This window comes from Cnephaeus nilssonii, assembly GCF_951640355.1.
Source record: "Cnephaeus nilssonii genome assembly, chromosome: 4".
Classification (NCBI taxonomy): domain Eukaryota; kingdom Metazoa; phylum Chordata; class Mammalia; order Chiroptera; family Vespertilionidae; genus Cnephaeus; species Cnephaeus nilssonii.
In genome coordinates this window covers 23,970,096-23,994,575 of record NC_137075.1, presented here as the reverse complement: position 1 = coordinate 23,994,575, position 24,480 = coordinate 23,970,096, and the positions used below count along the sequence as shown (strand labels likewise).

General features: G+C 38.4%; 1 protein-coding gene across 9 annotated transcripts in view; it reads left to right on the top strand.

The window, feature by feature from the left end:
- The window catches only part of NPAS3 (neuronal PAS domain protein 3), a gene marked incomplete at its 5' end in the record, with an annotated part of 879,539 nt that overhangs the window by 113,188 nt on the left and 741,871 nt on the right, over positions 1-24,480 (top strand). For 3 of the 9 annotated variants that reach the window (XM_079769760.1, XM_079769759.1, XM_079769765.1), the window contains one exon: positions 387-476. The exons of the other annotated variants lie outside the window; for them this stretch is intronic. In XM_079769760.1, coding sequence (XP_079625886.1) covers positions 387-476 — 90 coding nt within the window. The remainder of the gene's footprint in view (positions 1-386; positions 477-24,480) is intronic. 9 annotated transcript variants of the gene reach the window in all.

Sequence of the window (24,480 nt, the reverse complement as noted above, 5' to 3'; positions counted from 1 at the left end):
CCTACAATGATAATGCATGATTGAATTAATGACAATCCTATAACAGAAAAAAACTAATGACATTTGTTTTGGGCGTTTCCTTTAATCATGGGAATTGTAGAGTGAGTTAAGCTTTAGACCTTATGTCTTTAGTTTCTTCCACTTTTATGACTCTGAGGTTAAAAAATTGTTTTTGTTCTGATGAAGAACTGAAAAGTTTCCTTTGCTGCAGTTTTCCTAAAAGTGGAAGTTAATGTTCTAAAATGTATGTGCACATTGCAATTATGTATATAGCTGAAAAGCATAAAAAGAAAACTATATTAAATTTCAACATACTTGTTATCCTGCATTCCAGTTGACTGTAGAGAACCTTTAGTCATGTGTATCTGTTTTTGATGCCTCTACAGAATAACTGCCCAGCATCCTCTGCCCAACCAATCTGAATGTAGGAAAATCTACAGATATGACGGAATCTACTGTGAATCTACCTACCAGAAGTATGTTGAAATCTTTGTGAGTCTTCCTTCTGACTCGTGCATCAGCGTGTGGTTGCCAGCTATTAAAAAATATCCTTGTATTGAAACCTTATATTTTTCTAATTTAGTCGGGGGGAGGGGGAACAAAAACCGAATAGAATAAAAATAACCAAAAAATGTGTCTGGAATCCAGACAGAAAAAAAAAAGTGAATGCTTTTGAAATTCTGGTCTAAGAGTTTTAAAAAATGACTATATTAAAGCTTTTAGGTAAGCTTCTTTTTATTGCAATAAACAAATACTTATATGCAAGAAAATCTCAGCAAAATACATTGCACAGGTGCTGTGCATCTTAGGGATTTGAAAGGTGTGTTATGTATAAATTAGCTGTCACTTTTTTTCAGTCCTGTAATGGAATGATGAGTTGTAATTTGCATAATCCTTTAAGAAGTCAAATTATACTGTCATGTAGCAGACTTAACATGCTAGCTAAGATTTCAGAGCTTTGCAGCTAATTACTATGTACCTTACAGGACAGTTAAATTGAAGTTGAGTCTTCTGTCTTTTCTGCCATTTGCTTTGTCCATTACTTAACAGAATCTGCACAGTTGGTAACAAGGTGTTGTTACTCTCTGAAGTGAACACTGCTCTGGGGAGGAAAGGCATTTTACTGTATCATAGCTTGCCTTGTATTGCGTTTACAAAGAAGAAAGTTTCAGCTTTTTGTTTTGTTTTTAAAAACAATAGTCTAAATTGGCATCTTCTCAAAAAGGATAAAATTTATGCTTTTCACAAAAGTTATGGAATATTAATTGAAGCAACATTAACCTTTAATTAATTAATTAAGGTTTCTTATAAAAATGTAAAGTTAAGGTAAACATTATTCCATTGAAGCATTAGTCTTTCTAGCTATACTTTGCAGATATAGTTTGGTGTGTTTTGTCCAGAAACTCTTAACTTCTTTTGCAGTAGAGTTTCATTATTTAAAAAAAAAATACCCTTTTTCCTTAAAAATTCTTTTTGAATACAAGTTGGTTCATTCACTCCTCCAGTTGCTCACAGGGCATTTTCTTTCATGGTTTCCATTTTATAAACGATCAGGGAATCCTGGAGCCAGTGAAGGTTGCTCTCTGAAATGGGCTGGTATCCCTGAATCTTGGTCACTTATTTGCCTCTCGCTTTATTTCTTCATGTTTTGCTGCTTAGACAGCATCATTCCCTTCATCAGAATCAGTGTAATTATATGCAAAATTATTTCTGATTATTACTTCAAAAATTCTTGTTACCTGTGCGTCATATGTATTGTGGTTATTGGTGGTCAGGTTTCTGTAATTTCTAGTGATTTTGTGGCTTTGTTGTGATTAATGGATACTTTGAAGAAGCCTTTTGTTGTATAAGAAGGGGGTCCTTTAAGGGCCATCTTAAATCAGCAGTTGATTATTGACCATTCAAGTAATTGGAGCCCAACGGCCAACTGTTGTTCGTTTGTAATTAAGCCAGTTTCACGTGTCTGAAATTACACTCCGCTTCGAGGCCGAGGTTTGTCTATTTAAGGTCAGGAGCCTGGATGAGGTCACCAGGAATCCAGTCAACGGCAAGGCTCTTCTTGTAACCGTAGGTATGATCTCCAGGGCTGGCTTTTTAAAGAATTGGTGTTATTTGTAGTCAAGGTAGACACGGTAGGCCGCACAGCTGTGACTGCCAGGCAAAGTCACTAGGGGGATATTCATAACAAGGAAATATTGGCAAATAAATGATGAAGAAGGGGAGGAAATCCCCAGGATGTTAAATTGGAGCACTGTCACTGTGATGATGAATGGTGTTGTGTATCTTAGTGAGGATGCTTATCTGGATTGTCTTGAAACTATAGTGTACGTTTAATACACCTATAAAAAAAAAAGTGATGCGTGAGCACATGGAGGAGAAAAGGCCATGGGTCCAGGTTTTATTTTCCCGAGTATTTTCTCCAACTAAGTCTTTGGCTTCTGGTTATTAGAAAGCTGGTCTTAATGGATAGTATATACATAAAAGATGTTTATTATTAATCAGCATTTACACAGCATTTCCCTAGAGGATTGAAAATGTTTTGTGAAAAAGTTAGGTATCTCTTCAACACTCTTGAGGGGTGAATATTATTAATAGAGAAACGGGAATCACTGAATTTGCCTAGTCATCCTAGGCCAGTGGTCGGCAAACTCATTAGTCCGCAGAGCCACATATCAACAGTACAACCATTGAAATTTCTTTTGAGAGCCCAAAACCGACTTCTGCGCATGGGCCACGAAGTTTCAATCGCACTGTACGTGCGCGCCCGCACATGGTATTTTGTGGAAGAGCCACACTCGAGGGGCCAAAGAGCCGCATGTGGCTCGAGTGCTGCAGTTTGCCGACCACGGTCCTAGGCCAACAGGCAGGCTTGGCCATAGGGCTCTGTGTAGTGTAAAGGGCCGGACTTTCATCAGTACAGTTTTTACAGAACTTTTCTGTCAATTTCTGGGGAAGAGGAAGCTGTCATGGAAGGCCTTTCAGCTTCCAGTGTCAAGCCGTGAATATCCTGATTCTGAGTAATGAATTCGCTTTTGCCTGGAGGGATCTTTTATCAATGATGGGAGGTTCATATTTGGGCAAGTATTTAACCTTCTTGGGCCTCAATAAGTACTACTAGACAGGAAGAGATACACATGAGTTTAGAGGCTATTAGAGCACTGTTTTTTTTTTTTTTAATTTTGGGGGTCCTAAGCAAATAGTGAGATATGAATCCAATTTAGTGGATCAAGTTCAGAATTTTAAAAATGAAATGGAAGAGAATAGAATATTCTCTTATCAGTGCATTGCACTTAGTAAGGGCGTGTTTTATCTCGTGAGGCTTCTGTTTTGGTTTTATGCATCTGTGTGTGTACATAAAACTGCACGTATGTGTGTTCACAGGGTGGGTCATGAGGTAAAATGTGTTTTTTACTGTTCTACATCCAAATAAAGATTGAAAGCCACTGTAAAGAGGGTTGAGTAGATAAGCATAATAATATATAGCAGTTATGTCCTATGTGTTCGGGGCACAGTAGCTTATAAAGAAGTGGTCAGCTCTGTGGAAAGGGCTCAGCAATGAAACGGCTACACTCTCTGGTCTCATATCCAGATGTGCTGGAGCCAATCCGGATGGGCACATTTTTCATCCCTGATCCCTGACTGATGTGAGTAAATTGAAATTGGGGCAGTATTTACACTGTGAAAATTGGAAAATGCTGCAAATCAGGTGCCCTCCCATCTCCAACTGTTTGTCTGCTCATTCTTTTCAGCTATAATTCTGTGGCTTAACAATTATTGTGAATTCTCAGATTTTAAAATATTATTTATATTGTGTTTAGATGTTTGGTGAATTATTGTAATTAAATCATTTTAATAATATTGAAAATTTAAAGTACACAGGAATAAAAAAAACCCCTCAGATTATTTCAAAATGTCTATAATTTGAGTATAAAATTATGGTAGTTACCCTCATTTCTCAAATATGTGCTTATGACCCGGCCAGTTTAAAATTTCAAATTATAACTGGTGATGCTAAGTTTCTTGGCAAAGGGTAAGGAATACAGTGTTTCCAAAAACACTAACCACATTGTAAATATTTTACAAATTTTATTGTTTTATGTTAAGTAATCATCTTGCTAAGTACTGAAATTTTTAGGTCCCTCTCCCCATTTTCAGCTGTCTTTATAGTTTGCAATAATATCTCTGGAATGTAGTGAACTCATCTGTCATATAATGGATTTGATTGGGGATGCTAAAGTGCTTTCCAATTGTCAGTTTAATTTTTTTTTCTATTTTCAATATGGAAAGACTGAAAAAAAAAAAAAAGAGAAATGACACCCCTCTCCATAGTAACTATGATAACTTTAAACTTGGCTTTTAATGATAGGCAGAAAATATTTGAGTCAGGAAAAGAAACTTTCGTGGACATGAAATAGAATTATAGCAATAAATCCATCGAAACCACCTGTATTAATATATGGAAGTGAGGAAAGTTTACCAGCTAGGAAGGAGTCAACTGAGATCGGGCCTTTAAAACCTCAAAATTTGTCACCATTCAGCCATCTGGTTGGACACTACTGTAGAGGTATTTGAAAAGGAGTGAGCATCCTTAAAGCTGTGTTCAAGAACAGCCATTTCACCAATATTTAGAAAAGATTGACTCTTGGGGGTACTAGAACTTAAATCACTAATATTGAGCATATGCTATGCCATTGCAATGGGCACTGTGGTACCTATTTTTAAAAATGGGTTTAACCCTGGGTTTCTAGTCTCAAAAGTGCAGCCAAGATTGGAGGGAGTGTTGTAATTGACTAGAGAGTCAGTCATTACCTTAAAGCAGAAGAGGCCACAAGCAAAACTGTGAGGTGAATCTTTCCTGTATTCTCCATCCCAGCCCCTTTTCCTCTTCTGTGAAATTCCTTCCATCTGGATGCCTGGTTAGTGTTTCATGCCCAGGGCCTTGTCTCCCTGGGCATTTTTGTCTCTAGCCCTCACTGCAGATCAGGTGTTAACGGATAATGTTAACATTAAGGGTCATTTGCATATTAATACGCAACTCCAAGTGGAAGAATTCAAGGGAAAAAAGGGAGTCTTCTTTAGTAGAATCATTTCTGACACCACAAGGGGGGGTGGTGGAGGAATTAACTTGGGGCGTGTGTGAGTGTGTGTGTGTGTGTGTGTGTGTGTGTGTGTGTGTGTGTATGATTATAGTGGGTGATGTCTGCCCCCTTGCCTGAAAAAAACAAACCTAGAATGTGGCTGTTCTCCTGCTCAGTACCTTGTTAAGGCTGGCATTGGCCAAGAAGTATGGGCTTGGAAATGGGAACATTCAGGCTTAGAAGAGAGAAGGAATTAAAATGTTCTGGGGATTTGAAGAGAAGAATGAGTGAAGGAAGGAAGGAACTCACCAGTTTTTAATCATCTGTGTTGTGCCAGAGTGCTAACCACATGCACATATTATCCCAATTAAGGAGAACAAGACAAGTGCCTTGTCAGGCAGGCCTTTCAGAGGCTGGGGGATGGGATAGATGGTCACCCTGCTGAAGGGGAGGGAAAGGTCAAGGAGGCTCCAACAGCAGCAAATTCTTTGGCTGGTTGTTTAATCTGATTGATTGATTGCTATTATACAGTCTTCTCCCCCCTCCGTTAGAATAATTTATGCCATTGTGTTTGGACCAGTAAATAAAGAATTGAAAAAAGAGAAATATACAATGAACTCTTCATAAAGAGCTCTGGTGGAATCTGCATGTTAAACAGACATTGAACTTTTGTAGCAAGAACTGCTTCAAGCTTTTCAACATCCAGATGAATTCTCATTTCCACATCATGCCTTTCAGACCTCTGCATGGTTTCTGGTGGCTTCTCCTAGTTAATTTTAGCCTCACACTAATGATTTTGCCCGTCAATGACTTGAAGTGGCATAGCTTGGTAATGTGGGTGGCATGAGAGTGTACTATTTAGGGGCAATATCAGACTAGCTTACCAGGTGTACTAGTTAATAATGCAGATTTTGTAATCAAAGAAAACGTGACAATTTCAAGAGAAGCATCAAAAGTGCTTTATTCAAAGTAATGTCCATCGCTAGCTACACATTTCCCCCATATTTCAAGTAATTTGTGGATACCGTCCCAATAGAACTCTTCTTGTTTTTGAGGTAAACCATTCAGAGACCCAATTTTCCACTTCTTTGTATGTTTTGAAGTGCTGCTCAGAAAGTACATGTGCCATTGATTGGAACAAGTGGTGATCTGAAGGAGCAAGGTCTGGTGAATATGGTGGGTGGGTCAATACTTCCCAGGCAAGATCTTTTAATGTGTCTTTAACTGGTTTTGAAGTGCGTGATGGTGCGTTATCATGAAGCAAAATTACTTTGCCGTGTCTTCTGGCACATTCTGGTTGTTTTACAATCAAAGCGTGGTTCAAATTGATTATTTGTTGTCGGTAGCGATCAGTATTAACGGTTTCACCTGGTTTTAGAAGCTCATAATACACCACACCTTCCTGATCCCACCAAACGCAAAGCATTGTCTTCTTTCCCAAGTGATTTGGCCTTGCAGTCGATGTTGATGGTTGACCTGGATCAACCCATGATTTTATGCATTTGGGATTCACAAAATAAATCCACTTTTCATCGCCAGTCACAATTCAATGCAAAAAAGACTTTCGTGCTGTTGAAGCAACATTTTACTGATGACTTTTGGTTTTCCATTTGTCTTTCATTCAGTTGATGTGGCACCCATTTTCCTTCCTTTAAAATCTTTCTCATTGCTTGTAAAGGATCATAAATTGTTTGTTGAACAACGTTTAATCTTTCTACAAGTTGTTTTTGAGTTTGACATGCATCTTCATCCAATAATGTTTGTAATTATTGGTCTTCAAACTTTTTCGGTTGACCTGGATATTCTTTGTCTTTCACATTGAAATCATGACTTTTAAAGCATTTAAACCAGCATTCACAAGTATCTTGAGATGGAGTATGTTCACCATAAGCTTCCCAAAGTATACCATAACTTTCAGCAGCACTTTTCTTCAAAATAAAGTAATGAATTAAAACTTCCCACAAATGCTCTTTTTGGGGATGAAATTCGACATTTTTAAGTGTAAAAATATCTATGATAACACCTTTAGCAAATTTGACATACGATGTTTTGAAGCTTGCTGTCAATACAACAAAATAGCATACATATCAAATCGCATATATATCAACATATGTGTAACTCCATCCATTGAAAAAAATCCACATTATTAACGGATACACCCAGTAGAAAGTCATTCATTCATTCATTCATTTAAAAAAACCATCTTGATTGTCACCCATGGGTCAGGTGCTATTATACATAAACTGATTTATTGAGAGGTGATTAAGAAAACCTCTGGCCTCTAGAAGCTAGGATAAGTAATTAGGATTCTGTGAGAAGTACCACCAGTGAAATGAGTACAAACTATGGGAGTGGCACCACAAAAAGTTTATTTTAATAGTCAGGGTGGGTCCTGACATCCTTATGGTGGAGGAGATACTTGATTTTGGGGAGAAGGGGGCACTTGAGGTGGTGACTTGGGCTTAAAATAAGTATTTCTGAAATGGTACATGTCAGTCCATAGGCAGCAAAATAGCAGACCTATGTCGTAGTGATATCTTTACAGACACAGCTCCTAGGGCAATGGAGACTAAGGAGAAAATAAACAAATGGGACTACATCAAAATAAAAAGCTTCTGCACAGCAAAAGAAACCATCAACAAAACAACAAGAAAGCCCACTGCATGGGAGAACATATTTGACAATGTTATCTCCGATAAGGGTTTAATCTCCAACATTTACAGGGAACTCATACAACTTAACAAAAGGAAGATAAATAATCCAATCAAAAATGGTCAAAGGATCGAAATAGACACTTTTCAAAAGTGGACATACAGAAGGCTCAGAGACATATGAAAACATGCTCAAAGTTACTAATCATCTGAGAGATGCAAATCAAAACGACAATGCAGTACCATCTCACACCTGTCAGAATGGCTATCATCAACAAATGACAAGTGCTGGCGAGGATGTGGAGAAAAAGGAACCCTCCTGCACTGCTGGTGGGAATGCAGACTGGTGCAGCCACTGTGGAAGATAGTATGGAGTTTCCTCAAAAAGTTAAAAATGGAACTCCCATTTGACCCAGTAATCCCACTTCTAGGACTATATCCGAAGAAACCAGAAACACAATCAGAAAAGATATATGCACCCCTATGTTCATAGCAGCACAATTACAATAGCTAAGATTTGGAAACAGCCTAAGTGCCCATCAGCAAATGAGTTGATTATAAAACTGTGGTACATCTACACAATGGAATACTATGCTGCTATAAAAAAGAAGGAACGTTTATCATTTGCAACAGCATGGATGGAACTGGAGAGCATTATGATAAGTGAAATAAGCCAGTCGGAGAAAGATAAATATCACATGATCTCACTCATATGTGGGATATAACGATCAACATAATTTGATGAACAAGAATAGATCCAGAGACAAATGGTGGTGGTGGTTGGGGGGGGGGGGTTAGAGAGCAACCAAAGGACTTGTATGCATATATATTAGCATAACCGATGGACGCAGACACGGGGGTGGTGGGGGCTTGCCTGGGGTGGGAATGGCTGGGGTAGGGGTGTCAACTGGGGAAAAAGGAGACATATGTGAAACTTTAGACAATAAAAAAAAAAGATAAAATACAAAAAAAAAGGAAAAAGAAATGGTACATGTCAGGAGTGGAGGTCTGGAGAAGGGTTACAGGAGTGGAGGTTGGAGAGAAAGGGGAAGCAAAGGTGTGGGGTGCGGACTGTCCTCCTGTGAGACCCCCTGAGAGGTTTTCGGAGGGGAAGAGTGTGGCACAAACAGCATGTTAGAGAATCCCTCTGGGGGTAAATTTGACCTGACACAGGAAACCTAACCATGGCCTTAGTTTCTCCTTTATTTAGAAACTCATTTAGTGTGCTTTAAATGAAAGAATGTGCAATCATGCTGTTTTGTAGTATGGAGTTATTTTTGATTCATAGATATCTTGGAGGCCTCTCCCAATCGGAAGTCCAGTTCAGGACCTGTCTGCAGTCATCGCTTTTCCTGGCTGGAGGTGCTCTATGGCTGCTTTCTCCTCACTGACCACTTGTAATTCAAGATAAATGCATGCCAGAGAGGGAAAACGGACAGCACAGGAGGCATGACTTAATGTGGAAGAATAGTAATTGGCTTCACCAGAGTGTATATTTTCATTATGAGAGAAGTAACTGCCTAGGTTTAAAAAAAAATAATTGGTTAGTGACCTACCTGTAGTGTGTATGAGAACTGAAGAAACTTGAGAGCAGAAAGTAAAGGTCAAGGTGAGAGGAACAGGGTGACAAAGGACCTTTTGTAGGCATGCTGTTGAAACAGTGTTCAAAATCGCTAACGGGTGGCAGAGAGACTAATGTGCTTATGCCAGATTTGAAAAATAATACAGCAAACTTATAGTGTTCATAAACTATGGTTTTTATAATTTCTCCCCTTAAGAACAGTTTGGTCTGGGTGTGAGTGTGTACATGTGTCTTGAATGAATTTTGAACTTAGCTTATGTATGAGAGTGGGAGAATTATGCTTTAGTCTCTGACTGTGAGCAACCTATTTTGAGAGATTTTTCAAGTCCACACAATAGTTTGAAATCATTGCTAGAGATGGTTAAACCTTCTGGAAACAGACCCGAGTTTGATCCCAATTCTACAGTTCTCTATTTGATGTGGGGCAGTGGTTAAGATACTTAACTATTTCAGCTTCTGTTTTCTCACCTCTGAATAGTCATTTTTGAGGATCAACGTGATGATGAAGATGATAATGACTAGCATTACTAATCTTTTACCAAATACTGCTGGCAGGTAGTGGGCTAATGGCTTAACATACTTTAAAAAATCCTTATAATAAACTTATGCCACGAGTATGATCATTACCACCATTTCCAGGTAGCAGAGCCTCACAGAGCTGAAGTTGCTCACTCAAAGTTGAAAAGGCAGGATATGGTGAAAAGCAGCAGGAAGCTATATGGGTAGCTTCTGGATAGAAACCATGTTCTGCTGAGATTTCCTTTCTTACATGACACATTTTTCTCTGATGTAGTTTGTATCTCTTTTCTGAATTTTTACCACTTTCTTGTTGGGGAATTTTAATTCTTTTGTTTGCATTTACATTTCCCCCAGCAAGTACTGTGATATACTGTCAGTGGCATTAGTGACAAGATTTTCAGCCTAAAAATCCTTCCTTACCACCTTCATAATTTCTGATTAGGTAACCCATCATTTAAGCGTGGAAATAATTTTGAAAGTTATAGGATGAATTTAGCGATAAGAAGGGTAGTGGGCTAAAGAAAAATAGGTGCTTTTTTTTTTTTTAGGTCAGAATATGTATATGTATGAGACGTAACTGTTAAGTGATTAGATGGAATTTTCTGGCTGCTTTACAAACTCATTCTTTCACATGCCACGTCGGCTGTGTCATTCTCTAGGTTGCTTAAAAAGAGAACTCTATTTACTGTGTTCAGCTTTGAGATGTTTTGATCTGGTTCTCAAAGCAGAGAGAGGTCTGGGTCCTGTGAGGATTTTGGTTCAATGACCAGCCTGTAAGGAAAGCATTCTTGAGTGATTTTCCATTGGCAAACTCAAAACCTTTGTGATTCACATATCAGTGTGAGGATTCTTTGGAATGGAGTGCCTGAGATTTATGTGATTAAATAGACTATCATTGCATCTTATTTAAAACCCAATTTCCCTTCCCCTCCCTCAGCTCAGTTATCAAGGATCCCTGCAGTAAATACTAAATGCAGTAGTATTTATATATTTGATTCCATATACAGCCTCACTCTTTGCTCTCTCTCACTGGGTATCAATGAGGAGAGGCCTATTTCTCACTAGCAGTGTTCATTGCTTGCATTTCAGGCAACATAAGCTTCCATAACAGCATTGTTTTCTTGACTACTACCTGTCAAGGGTGCTCAGAGTGAATCACAGCCAATTGCATGCCTTGGTCTTAAAACTAGGAGGTGCATAGTCTTTTTGATGATTCTTCTATTTCTCTCCAACTTCGCTAACAAAACTATTTTAGGAGTGAAATCGAGTTAGCATGGCTCTGTCAGGCACAACGCCACCTGTCCTGTGTGTTTTAGATACCAGCTGGATCTCCTGGTGGAGACCCATTTACAGGGAAGCTGCTTGCTCACTTCCAGGGAAGCAGCATCCTTTTCTTAGGCGTGCCTAACTGTTGGAAGGCCTGTGCAGGGGTGGGGAATGTCTGGCCTATGGGCCGTGTAAGGCCCGGGAAATCATTTGGTCTGGCCCTGCCAGGGCATTAGGGGTGCGTTAATTAAGTGTTTGACCAAATACAGCAGGCTAATTTTTAAGTTGATAATTTTGTATGGCCCGCGAATGATGTTATAAATATCCAAGTGGCCCTTGGCAGAAAAAAGGCTCCCCACCCCTGCAGTGTAAGAGGATAAGCAGCAGCTCTGATCCTCATTCCCTGGAGAAATGCATCAGGTGTTCTAGGTCTTGAATTAATGTCCGTGAAAGCAGTGGTAGTCATGTCACTAGGTTTTTCAAAGGAGAGATTCTTGAGGTCTTCTAAAACTGACGACCAATAAATTCATTTGATAGGAAGGTGGCTTACCCTCTTTTCTGAATGATGCTTGCCCAGAACTAGTAACAATTTATACGGGGATGGTAAGAGTAAAAAATGCTGATTTTTTTTTTAAAAGAAAAAATTTACCATGGTATTTGTGAACTTCCTCAGGGAAGGGAAGAGTAGAAAACTATACTTATGAGCCAGAAGATTTTAAGTAAAGTATATTTTTACAGGGATCTAGTGGCAAGTTTGGTTCCCTTGCACAACAGATACCTTTTTTGGGTCTGTTCAGGAGAAGTTTGCAGGACACAAATGATTGCTGTGGTACAGAGTGTTCTCAAAATGTGAGGCTCTGAGATACAGACAGAAGAGAATGAATACAGCTACGTTTATTCTGCCATCAAAAGGAAATACTCATTGATGCCAAAGCCTTTCATTGTGAGGCTAAATTGGTCCTTCTGGGGACAAGAGAAGTTTTAACTCTTGACAGTGCGTTACATTTCAGCTTCACCATTCCTGCATCTGTGGTGGCTGGTTTTCCTTATGCAGAAATATAGATGAGGCTGAAATAGATTTTAGTAATTGATGAGGCTATGTCAGAAGGGAAGGAAGCAGAACTATGGTGTTCTGTGGTTTCCAGGCGTTGTTGTAATTAACCAAAACAACCATGTTTGAAGTAGGTAGGTTATAAACTCATTTTGCACTCAAGAAAAGGAAGGCTCAGAGAGGTTGCTCACTGTACCCAGTTTACACAGTTTGATCTCTTGACTCTTTATCGCAGACAAATCCAGGTTAGTCTGGCCCAGCAGTTCTTCCCCTTTCAACCTGATGACAGAAAAACATCCGTCCTCTGCTCAAGGATAGTAGACTGAAATCAAACAATCCAATTTAAAAATGGGCAAAGGACCAAAATAGACACTTCTCCAAAGAGGACATACAGAAGGCCAAGAGACATAGGAAAAAATGTTCAAAGTCACTAATCATCAGAGAGCTGCAAAATAAAACAATGAGGTACCAGCTCACTCCTGTCAGAATGGCTACCATCAACATATCAACAAACAACAAGTGCTAGTGAGGATGTGGAGAAAAGAGAACCCTACTGCACTGCTGGTGGGAATGCAGACCAGAGCAGCCATTCTGGAAAAATAGTATGGAGTTTTCCTTAAAAAATTAAAAATGGAACTGCCATTTGACCCCCTTCTAGGAATATATCCTAAGAATTCCAAAACACCAATCAGATAAAATATATGCACCCTTATGTCCATAGCAGCACTACTTATAATAGCTAAAATCAGGAAACAGTCCAGTGCCCATCAGTTAGATGAGTGGATAAGAAAGCTGTGGTATATTTTCACAGTGGAATACTATGCAGCCATAAAAAGAAGGATATCTTACCTTTTGAGACAGCATGGATGAACTGGAGATTATTCTATTAAGTGAAATAAGCCTGTCAGAGAAAGGTAAGTATCACATGATCTCACTAATATATGGAATCTAATGAACAAAATAGATCCAGAGACATAGAAGCATGGAACAGACTAACAAATCTCAGAGGGAAGGTGGCGGGTGGGGTGGGATGGGATTAACCAAAGAATTTATATGCATATATGCATAACCCATGGACACAGACAATAGTGTGGTGAAGGCCTGGGGGTACATGGAGGTGGGGTCAATGAGGGTATATAAGGGGACATCTGTAATACTTTCACCAGTAAAGATAAATTTAAAAAAATAAAAAAAAAGACCATAAGGAACTTAAAGCCTTACCTATAGAGGGAAGTTTCTTGTATTTGAACATTAGTCATTCAGTGTCTATTCTGTGCAAATCAGTGTATTCTCCAGTATGGGGGCAATTAGGTCTCCCCTTTGGGAATTTCACCTGATATTACACTAAAGTTATCTCACAAAAATGGATGAATCCCACGTTTTCATCTCAAGATCTGCCTCTTTCCAAACTCAAGTTTTATATTCCTAGAGTACTTAACATTTGTACTTCTGATCCATTTTACTCAACATGCAATGACCAAGAAATTTGTAGGCACTTCCATGGGCATTGCCAATTAATCCTCAAAGCAACCCACTCAACTGGTTTTTATCTTCATTTTACATGGAAAAAACCACCAACCAACCAACCAACCAAAGAGATTAAGTGATTTGATGAACTTCACACAGCTGTGGTGTGACATGGTATGATCCTGTCTGCAAAGTGAGACCTTGATCTCCTGGTCTGACTCTTTCCAGGACAGAGCAGTCCCTCTCCCCCTAAGAGAACTCCACAGCCTTCAGTCATAAGCCAAACAGAACTTCATATCTTCCTTAGGATGATGCTCTCCTGCCCTGTACTTCCTTTGCTTTATCTTAATCTTTCTAGTCATTCAGGCATACTCTTGGAATCTTCTTCCATTCTGCTTCTCTCCTGTCTCAAATAGCCTGTTTGTAGAATGATTTCTTTTAAAAATACTTCTCTTCTGTTTCCATGTCTCTAATCTAAACTATTATTTCATGTCTAGATTGTTGTAGGCTTAGTCTTATCTCCTATCTCATTCAGTTTGATTACATTAAACACTTGAGTCCTACCATATACAAAGTACTATGCAAGAGAATGCAAAGCTTTTTATTTCTGGGCTACCTTATAAATAGTTACCAGATTAAAATACTGTTTCTAATGTATTTCCTTGCTCAAAATCATTGACTTCATTCCCACTGCATGGTTTCTGTAATATTGACTTAGTGTTTAAAAGTCACCTGCCTTGCTCTAGTTGGTCTTTCATACAACCCTTCTCCCTCAAGAAATTTTTCAGCACGAGCTCTCTGCTCTTGTCCCAGAAACATGTTCAGTAACTCTTGGTAGGCAAAATACATGTACTGACTCTGTGCCTTTGTTCCATCCACAGTGGTTTCAACACTTTCATCAGGTATCTTCTATAACCAGGAACTATGTTCTAGTGAACAAAGGCGAAAAACTCTGCCTTTAAAGTGGGATGACATTAGAGACAGGCAGTAAACAACAAACATTAAAAACCAAGTAAATCATATATTCTGTTAGAGAGCGGTTAGAGGGAAGTTTAAGAAGGACTTGGTAGTGCTGGGTAAAGATGTGTCAGCTATGGATGCAGATAGGTGAGGTCCCATTTTAAAGGATGGAATTTGAGCCAAGACTACAGAAGTGAAGGAGTGAGGCTTCCTGAGAGCCAGGGGAAAATATTCCAGGCAGAGCAGAGGGTTGCTGCAAAGGCTCTGAAGCGGAAGAGTTCAGATGTGTGTGAGGGCTACAGGGAGGCCAATCTGAATGAGCAAGGAGGGCAGTAGCAGGAGTCAGGTCAGGGAGGTAATAGGGAGCCAGCACACAGGCCTTCTACCTGAAATGGGGCCATGGAAGGATTTTGACTTAAGTAACTTACTTTTTAGAGTTAGTCTGGCTGCGAGCTGAGTACACATATGCTTCGGGGGGACGCGGGTGGAAGAAGGGAGACTAGCTTGGAGAATGCTACCATAATCAAGGTGGCTCAGACCATAGTGTAGAAGTGGAAGTGGTGAGAAGAATTTGGATTCCGATGTTGTCTGAGGAAAGATCCAACAGGATTTCCTGATGGAGTGGATTGAAGGGGGATATAAAAAGGAGAGAGTGAAGTCGATAGTGAATCCAACATTAAATCCTAATGCATCATTTACTCTGTATCACATGTGTGGTGGCACTCAGTGATATATATGCAAATAAACACCTTTTAGGAACTAATAAATTGAGAGGTGAGACATGATATAAACTTGCAAAGTTTAAAGGATAAAAGTCTGTGTGTGCATGTGTGTATAATATATTCTCAATAAGATTGCAAGTGCCTTAAAGATATTTGTGTATGCCACAAACCTTCTTAATGTAGTATTAAAGGCAAATTATTGTCTTATTTAGTAGTGCTGAATGGAGTTAGAGGCAACTTTAATGTAGTGGATAAGTGCACAGACTCTGATGGAAACTGATGTATTCAAATCCTAGTTTCATTATTTATTTGCTGGGTAATCTTGAACAAGTTATATAAGCTATCTGTTCCCCATTCTTCTCATTTGTGAAATGATAATATTCTCATAGGGTTTACTATAGTTGAGTAAATGAACTGATGCATGTAAAGTACTAGAAAAATGCTTGGTCCATAGTAAATGCTCAAATAGTGTTTACCATTCTTAAGTAAATTTTAGGAAAAATCAGTTAAAAGAGTGACTTTCCTCCCTTAAAATCCATGTTTAAAACCTGCCAAGTTGCATGGATAATGTGAATAATATAATCTATAGTAAGCATTGCTTTCGGCTGATGGTTAAAAAATAAACATCAGAGAATTGTATTATGATCAGCCTGATTAGCTGTCTGTCTTTAGGGGTGGACAAGAGGCTGGTCAGCATCCCTCTGGGTACATTTGATAGACAGACTGGCAAACAGCATTTAAATACCTAACATAGAAAACAACCCAATGTTTTCTTATTATTTTTTAGCTTAAAATGTTGAATGTGTATTAAAATGAGAAAAATAATTTTCAGGATAGATATGACTTTCTTAGAACATAAAAGCACGGAGATCACATCAAGAAGAGAATGTTATTTTTTTTGCCAAAATACAGGAAATTACTATTTTTCCCTCCATGTTTATATTTTGATACCTAATATCTCCCTCCTCCCCATTATGGGATGGTTTTTCCTTTCATCTCTCTTATTATCAGCAACTAATTTGGCCTCCAAATCCAGGAAGGAGCAGTGTGTGACAGCTATGGAGCTCATCAGATGTCTTCAGTGTCAGAGGTGGTTTGAAGAGTAGCCTAATTCTGCTTTCATTGTGCCTGGTACTTCAGCAAGGCCCTCAGATTCTGTTTGAGCTCCGTGTTCCTGATCCCATTCTATACATCCGAAGTGGCGATGCAGACAGTAGCTGTCAATGAATAACAGGTAAATATTGAACAGGGACGCCCTTTTGATTAACTTTGTGGATCATTATTTGAAAGTAAGTTTGCAGTCAGATCAGCTACATCACTCATGATCATAGCACATGGCATGGGGGTCAGAGCATCGAGCCTCTGGTCAGAAAGCTGCACTTGCATTCTTTGTTCCGTATCTGGTCCTGCATTCATGCAGTGTGGGATTAGTTACAAGTAACCAATGAGCAAATGTGATGACTAGCACAATAGGAATGCAAGTTCTTTTAGAGGATAAAGCACAAGGAATGCTCAAGAGGGACTTGGTGCTATGTGGAAACAAATAAATTAAAGCATATCCTATATAATAATCCTATATAATAAAACTCTAATTTGCAAATTGACCAAACGGCAGAACGACCGGTCACTATGACAGTCACTGACCACCAGGGGGCAGACACTCAATGCAGGAGCTGCCCCCTGGTGGTCAGTGTGCTCCCACAGGGGGGGTGCCGCTCAACCAGAAGCCAGGTTCAAGGCTGGTGAGCGCAGTGGCAGTGGCAGGAGCCGCTCCCGCCTCCGGGCAGCGCTAAGGAGCGGCGAGCAGGCGGGCGGTAAGGAGTGAGGGGTCCTGGACTGTGAGCCGGCAGTCGGACATCCCCCGAGGGGTCCCGGACTGCGAGAGGGTGCAGGCCGGGCTGAGGGATCCCCCTCCCCAGGGAACAAATTTGGATTAGTATAACAGTATGGGTGCTTTTTTTTATCCAGATTCAGAAATCTTTTTCTAATATGAAAATGTAGACAGACAGGGAAGACTGAAATGAATATTTGGTCTTACTAATGTGTGCTGAAAAGAAGTAATTTCAGCATCTATTCACTTCCGTGGATTTAGTCTCTCCCACCTAATGGGCACAAGTTGCCCCCATGATACATTTACCCAGAAGGTTCTTCTATCATCAATGTGCTGTTTATTGATTCAGATCCAACCATTTTACCTCATGGTATATTAATGTTTTATTGTTATTTGGAACAACACCATTGTCATTACTAATATTTTTGAACTTCCATCAAATAATATGAATGGACCTTGGTAAAGAGACAGACGGGATTGAATAGAAAAGATAGCTTTTGGCTCTCAAGAAACATTTCTAGGTCAACTCTTACATGGTCATAAAGAGATACGATAAATCATGATTAGGTTGTTCAGGCATCTTTAGGAGAGACCCAATTCAGTGTTCAAATAGGCAATTCCAAAATGTTTTCATAAGGCTAATGTTTTACAGTACATAGTTAAGTTGTCTTTTAATCATTTTGAGATATAGAAATATTCAGAAAACCAAGTGCAATAATTAAGATTATTAAAACAACCAATAACAGCAATGTAAATCTACCGTCTTATCCTCATCTTGAGCAACAGTTAAAATGTAGACATTTTATGACATTTTTAAATGGGTAATTACAACATTTTAAATTTACTTAATTAGATGGATTAATGCCATTGTTACTTGCTGTTTAACATTTATGAAGCTCGAAAGTGACAGAATCTATATAAAGAATATTGAATGGAGTCTTAATTTTATGTGTCATGTAGTGTTAAGCCCATATAACCAAGTCAAAATAACATCTGAAAAATAAAAAAAAATTATTCTGAAAATTATGTCAATAAGAAGTACAATATAAAGTGGTTATTCTAACTAGAACTGGAAACTTAGGCTAACATATTTCTGAGGAGGAGATTCTATGTTGGTATCTTTTTAAAAATGTGTTTTAATTTGATTTTAAATAAACAGTGGAAATTATTAATATTCTTGCTCTTTAATTGTAATATTCTAGAATAATTGATGGGAACACCAACCCCACCACCCCAAAAGGGAAAGGATTTAAAATTTCACTTAGAAAGTCACTTCAATTATACAAGTTTTATTTATAAGTTAATGTATTAGAAATCACTGTATTAATTTTAAAATTTAGTAAACCTGTATTATGCAGGAGACACAATAAATTGAAAATAGAATTTATCAAATATGAAATGTCTTTACAATAGAAATACACTGAATCATGTCATTTAAAGCATGGACTACTGTGCTTGTCTTTCCCCAGGTGACCCAGGATCTAATTTGGAACATGTGTTAGGTGCTCCCATTCTAACCCACACCATACAACTAGAACATAATTTGACATAAATCTTTGTTTAGAACTGAAGTAGCAGGAATTTCTGTGGGTCACGATGGAATTGACAAGACTGTGTGGAAATATGTGCGCATGGCATGGTACCCAGCAGAGTCAGAACTTTTTTGGTTTTCTTCAAATGATAGTTTGTGAATTCAACATCTAATGGGACGGGAACCTTGGCACATAATATGTTTTGTATAGACGTATTTTTACCCATATAATTGTTATTTTAGTTATAAAAACCATTAAAGGATATATACATAAAATAAAAATATACGTATTTCAATGTTTAAAATTTCCTAATAATTTATCCAACCTAAAAGGAGTTTTATTTTATATTTATACTACAACAGAAAATATAATGCATTAGACAAGGATTGTTTAAATGATGGTGACATCATTGCTGGCTTTTACTATTCCAATTTAATTACTAGACAACTTGGTGATGTTTTATTTGGAGAAATGCAGTATATTGGGGGAGGATGTGGTAGTTTTGCAAGTTATTTGGCTCCATTCAGAAAGAAGTATTCATTTGTCAAGGAAATACTTATCATTTGTGAGACACCATAGACATTCCTCAATCTCAAGGAAGTTTCAGGCCAGCAAGGAAAGTAAAATATATTATAATTAATTGATATAATAAATATTTATTGAATACCTATTAAGTCTCAGACATTGTCCTAGGTCCTAGGCATTCAGTGACAAATAGGACATCCAGAGTCCCTAGAGCATGGAGTTTATACTTGATTGAGGAGGGCAGAATATTTGTAGATACATATATGAACAAAAAAGTAGTGCTCTATAGTATGAAGGAAATTAAGTCAGGGCAAGGGGCTTGAGCATGACAAGTGCCTTGGTTATAAGACAGGGCATGCTAAGGGCCTTAAGAATGGCAAAAGTCCCTTAGTTCTCTGTGATCCAGAAGAACAAGATCATGTGTGGCTGTGGGGAATTGGCAAACTCTTCCTGGGGAAAGTGGGACTTAAGCTGGATGGGAATGAATAAGCCCTGCTTGTACATGACACAGGATGGAAACAAGTGTTTGTATTTAAGGCTGATTAGAAATAAGAAGAGGTAAGATTGATGGGACCTTGAAGAAGAACACAGGAATTTGGATTTGGCATTTTATATGGTTTCAAAGTTTGGGCTGAGGAATAGTGGAGTATGTGGGATTTTTCTAGCCTCTGTTTGCATGGATTGGATATGTTATGAGAGTGTTATAACACTCAATAAGTGAGAAGACTATATAAGTTTTCTATGTGCACAAGCATTGACTATTTCAAGATTTCTTGAAGTGCTATTATGTGAACATGGGGTTGAGTAGAGGGATCATGTGATCCCCAGACTCATGAAAGTGACTTGCGGACTGGAAAGTTTGAGAATCACTACTTTAGTGATTCTCAGTCCAGTATGCTAGCTGTGGTTTACATGATTGCCTGCATTCTTCAACAGGATTCAATCATGAAATGCTTTTAAAAATGATATGTATTGGCAGAGCTCAAGAACGCATGAGAGCCCTAATTGGTGTGGCTCAGTGGATAGAGCATTGGCCTGCGGATGGAAGGGTCCCAGGTTTGATTTCAGTCAAGGGCATGTACCTTGGTTGCGGGCACATCCCCAGTGGAGCGTGTGCAGGAGGCAGCTGATCAATGTTTCTCTTTCATCGATGTTTCTAACTCTCTATCCCTTCCTCTCTGTAAAAAATCAATAAAATATATATTTTTTAAAAAAGACCTCATGAGATACAAAAATGTAGGGCATAAATAGAGCTAAAAATGGTCATAGATGGGTTAATTATAAGAAATGGCCCACATGTAATTAATATATTACTATATAAGAAACAAATACATGTTAACATTGTGGGGCAGGGATGGGTCACATAAACTAGTGATCAACAAATAGTGACCTTCAGCTCTGTTTGTTAGTAAATGCTGCCTGTGAATCAAGGTGCCAATCAAGTGTCACATGTGCATGTTGCATGTGATGGTGCAGGAATGACGGGGCATCATTTCTTAAAGGTAGATCACTGCCTGAGAACAACAATGTAGATATGTGTTTGCTAATAGCAGAACCAACTTGTGTAATGAGTAGTCATTTTTGATAGCCACCATTTTGAGGGGAACTTGCCATAACATTGTTTCCATTTGTTTATTATGAACTCTAAGATTCATACCCTTATTAAGTTAATTCCTACCTTCATCTAGACAAATAATAGAGAAGGAAAAATATCCCATTTTAATTATAATTTTCTTAGAATTTGTAATTGAAGTGTTGTATTTTATTTTCTGCCTCCATGTATAGGCCTCTCTACAGAGACATTCCATTATGTAAGATGGTTTGCACCTTTTAATTTACAGAATTTACAGGGCACATTAATTATTGAAACACAGGATCCCAGGGCTAACCCAGTTTTTGTAGGGATTCTGTCTTAACTCTTTTAAGGTTTTATGTAGTTATCGCTACAAATGATGTTTGAGTTCTAAAACAATATTGAGCTGCCAGAATCTTCATAAAGTCCTACATTTTCATCAAGTTAGATGAATTTAAAGAACATTAGAAAGAGTATCCTGAAAGGGAAGATGACTCTATTATTGGCAGTATCTTAAGTATCTTAGCTTGTATCATTTTAAAACATTTTAATTCCTTATTTTGAAATCATATTTTCTTAAATTCATAGATATTATTATAGGTATATCATTGAAGCTCTTCATGACTTTCATTAATTTCTAAGGTATGTCCTATACTTGCTATCTTTTTTCTCTTCTTTTCTCATGAAACTGACATTACCATAGTGCATAATGCCAAATTCTTAGTTGAGTTTACACAGTCTCTTTGGTCCACCTGCCAGTCATTGCAGGAACACATTTTATAGAAGCTTCTATTAGTCAACAGAAACACTTGGAAAGCTGCATCATGTATGCTAAGTATTGGCCACTGGGCTGTCATAAAGTGGAGAACCTACAACTATACACTGAGTGGCCAGATTATTATGATCTCTGAACGCATAATAATCTGGCCACTCAGTGTATAGCCTATTTAATAAAAGGCTAATATGCAAATTGTCCCCTCGACCAGGAGTTAAACCAGCAGGCAGGCTGGCCAACCGCCCATGTCCCCTCCCCCTGGCCAGGCTGGCTGGACCCCACCCATGCACGAATTCATGCACCGGGCCTCTAACATATATATACTGAGTGGCCAGATTATTATGCATTCAGAGATCATAATAATCTGGCCACTCAGTGTATAAGTTAATTTCACTTTTCTGAAATACTTGTTTAGGGAGGCAATGATATAATGAATGTTAATAAATAACTTTACAACTTAGTAAGTGTTTAATAAACTGTATTTACAGAGTCCATAAGCATCTGTATTTTATTTAACTTCTAACATTTTAAGATTTAGTTTTGTATTTTGTTAATTCGTGGAATCAGATTGAGTTACATTAAAAAATTAAACTTAAAAAATTTTAAATACATTTTTATTGATTTCAGAGAGGAAGGGAGAGGGAAAGAGATAGAAACATCAATGATGAGAGAGAATCATTGATTGGCGGCCTCCTGCACACCTCCTACTGGGGATCAAGCCCACAATCCGGGCATGTGCCCCTGACTGGAATCAAACCTAGGATCCTTCAGTCCTCAGTCTGACGCTCTGTCCATTGAGCCAACCAGCTAGGGCTTAAATTCAAATTTCAAACCATTCACAATTTTATGCCTATTTATATCATAATATATATTGGTCTTTAAAATTCCCTGCTAATGAAACAAGCAGACAGTTCTGGAAACAATATGCATTTTTACATTTTCTGTACTTCCCATCAGACTTGAAATACCATTAAGAGGGAAAATCCATTCTGTTGTTCTATCATTATTTCTTCCATTCCTCCCCAAAACCTAAAAACAAGGGTCTAGGTCTTCTAATATCAGACAGTTTATAACAAACAGAGGTTGATTAGCAAAAACAAGACCTCCCGTCATGAGAAAAAGGTACAGGAGAACTGCAGGATTGCGCAGAGCATGGCACAGGGAATCTGCTTGGAACGTGCAGAGCTAAGTGGTGCAAAGCCACCTGGAGCCCTCGAGCTGGGGAATTTTGTTTGCCCGTAGACACCACGGCACCAATTACATACAGAAGCGTATAGACTTCTTGTTAGTTGATAAATGGAGATGGAATCATTTACTAGGTTATTTTCTGGTGTTTGTTAACAATATTTACCTTCTTAAATTGATTCAGCGTAATCCTTACCGCAGCTTTCTTTCATTTCTGGGAGACATATAGATAATGTGGTAGTTTTATAAAGCCTTACATGGCACCGAAAAACTGATTTTTGCCTTAGCTCAACAGAGCAGCAAGATTATATTAGCATAGACTTTGGAACATTTGAGTTCCCATAGGGTACAGTGTGTGGCTGATATGACACGACTTGCCTTCAACAGTTGTTTTAACAAGATATTCTTCATATGCAATATACTGAGCTGACAGGCATAACTGAATAATGTTAGCAAGAAACACTGTTGGCAAAATTCTTGACTTTCATCTTTATCTGATTAATCCAAAGCAATATGTTACTTACAAAAAATATTTTCAACTGAATATACATGCCAGATACTTATTTTTAAAATGTCTGTAACTTTACAAGAACACTTTTTAAGTGTGTGATACATTTTTTTTTTCTGCAAGAGTTTTTCTACATTCATTTCAAAGCACACACAGAAAGATGTCCAGGACTTTGGATGCCTGATATAAAGAGGCTTGATGTGACTTATTCATCAAGCCTATTCATGTGGTAACGATTTTTTAAAAAATATATTTTATTGACTTTTTACAGAGAGGAAAGGAGAGGGACAGAGAGCTAGAAACATCGATGAGAGAGAAACATCGACCAGCTGCCTCTTGCACACCCCCCACCGGGGATGTGCCCGCAACCAATGTACATGCCCTTGACTGGAATCAAACCCGGGACCTTTCAGTCCGCAGACCGACGCTCTATCCACTGAGCCAAACTGGTTTCGGCCATGTGGTAACGATTTATTGAGTACCTACCAGGTGCCAGGCACTGGGGGATACAATAGTGGATAAAATAGGAAAAGGTATGGGCCCCTATGGTATTTACATTCATGTGGGGTTAGCAGACAGGAAGCAAATGGATCCATTGGAGGGTACATATACAGGGGATTCAGACTGTGGAGGTGGCTATAGCAGGAAAGTGGGCTAAGGCGACCCAGAGATGGGGTGGGCTTTGCAGCTTTAAATGAGGTGGCCATTTGTGGCCTCACTAAGAAGTTGACAATTGAATGAAGTTCCTAAGGAGATGCCAGAGACAGTTCTGCATCTCCCCTTGATTCATCATCTGGAAGTGCGTTAGTCCCGTCAGCGGATTGCACTGCTCATTGTCTCCAAGGGGGTTCTGTTCTGTGCCCTGTATATGAATGCTCTCTCTGCTCCTTACATCCTATTTTATATCATTTTACTTTTTTTGGGGGAAAAAGTAAATATGTAGTCTACAGAACATTGAGCTTATTGGTTGAAAGCCGCTGTGAATTTTATTTAAGAAAACATAAATCAGGCTTCCATAAATATTCCAAATTGTACCTTAACAAGAAAGTTTTGTCAATGTTTAAAAGTGAAAAAGAAACCTTTTCCACTCTAAAAATGGTATTTTTACTAATTTACTAATTAACACTTTTCTTCTACTTAGCGCTTGCAAGGCTTGATTTAATTACAGTTTATAGTACCTTAAGTAGTGTTTTAGAGTGAGTCAGTGTTGCTTTGCTTAAAACATTGCAGATTTTTTTCCCCTTTTGGCTTCAGT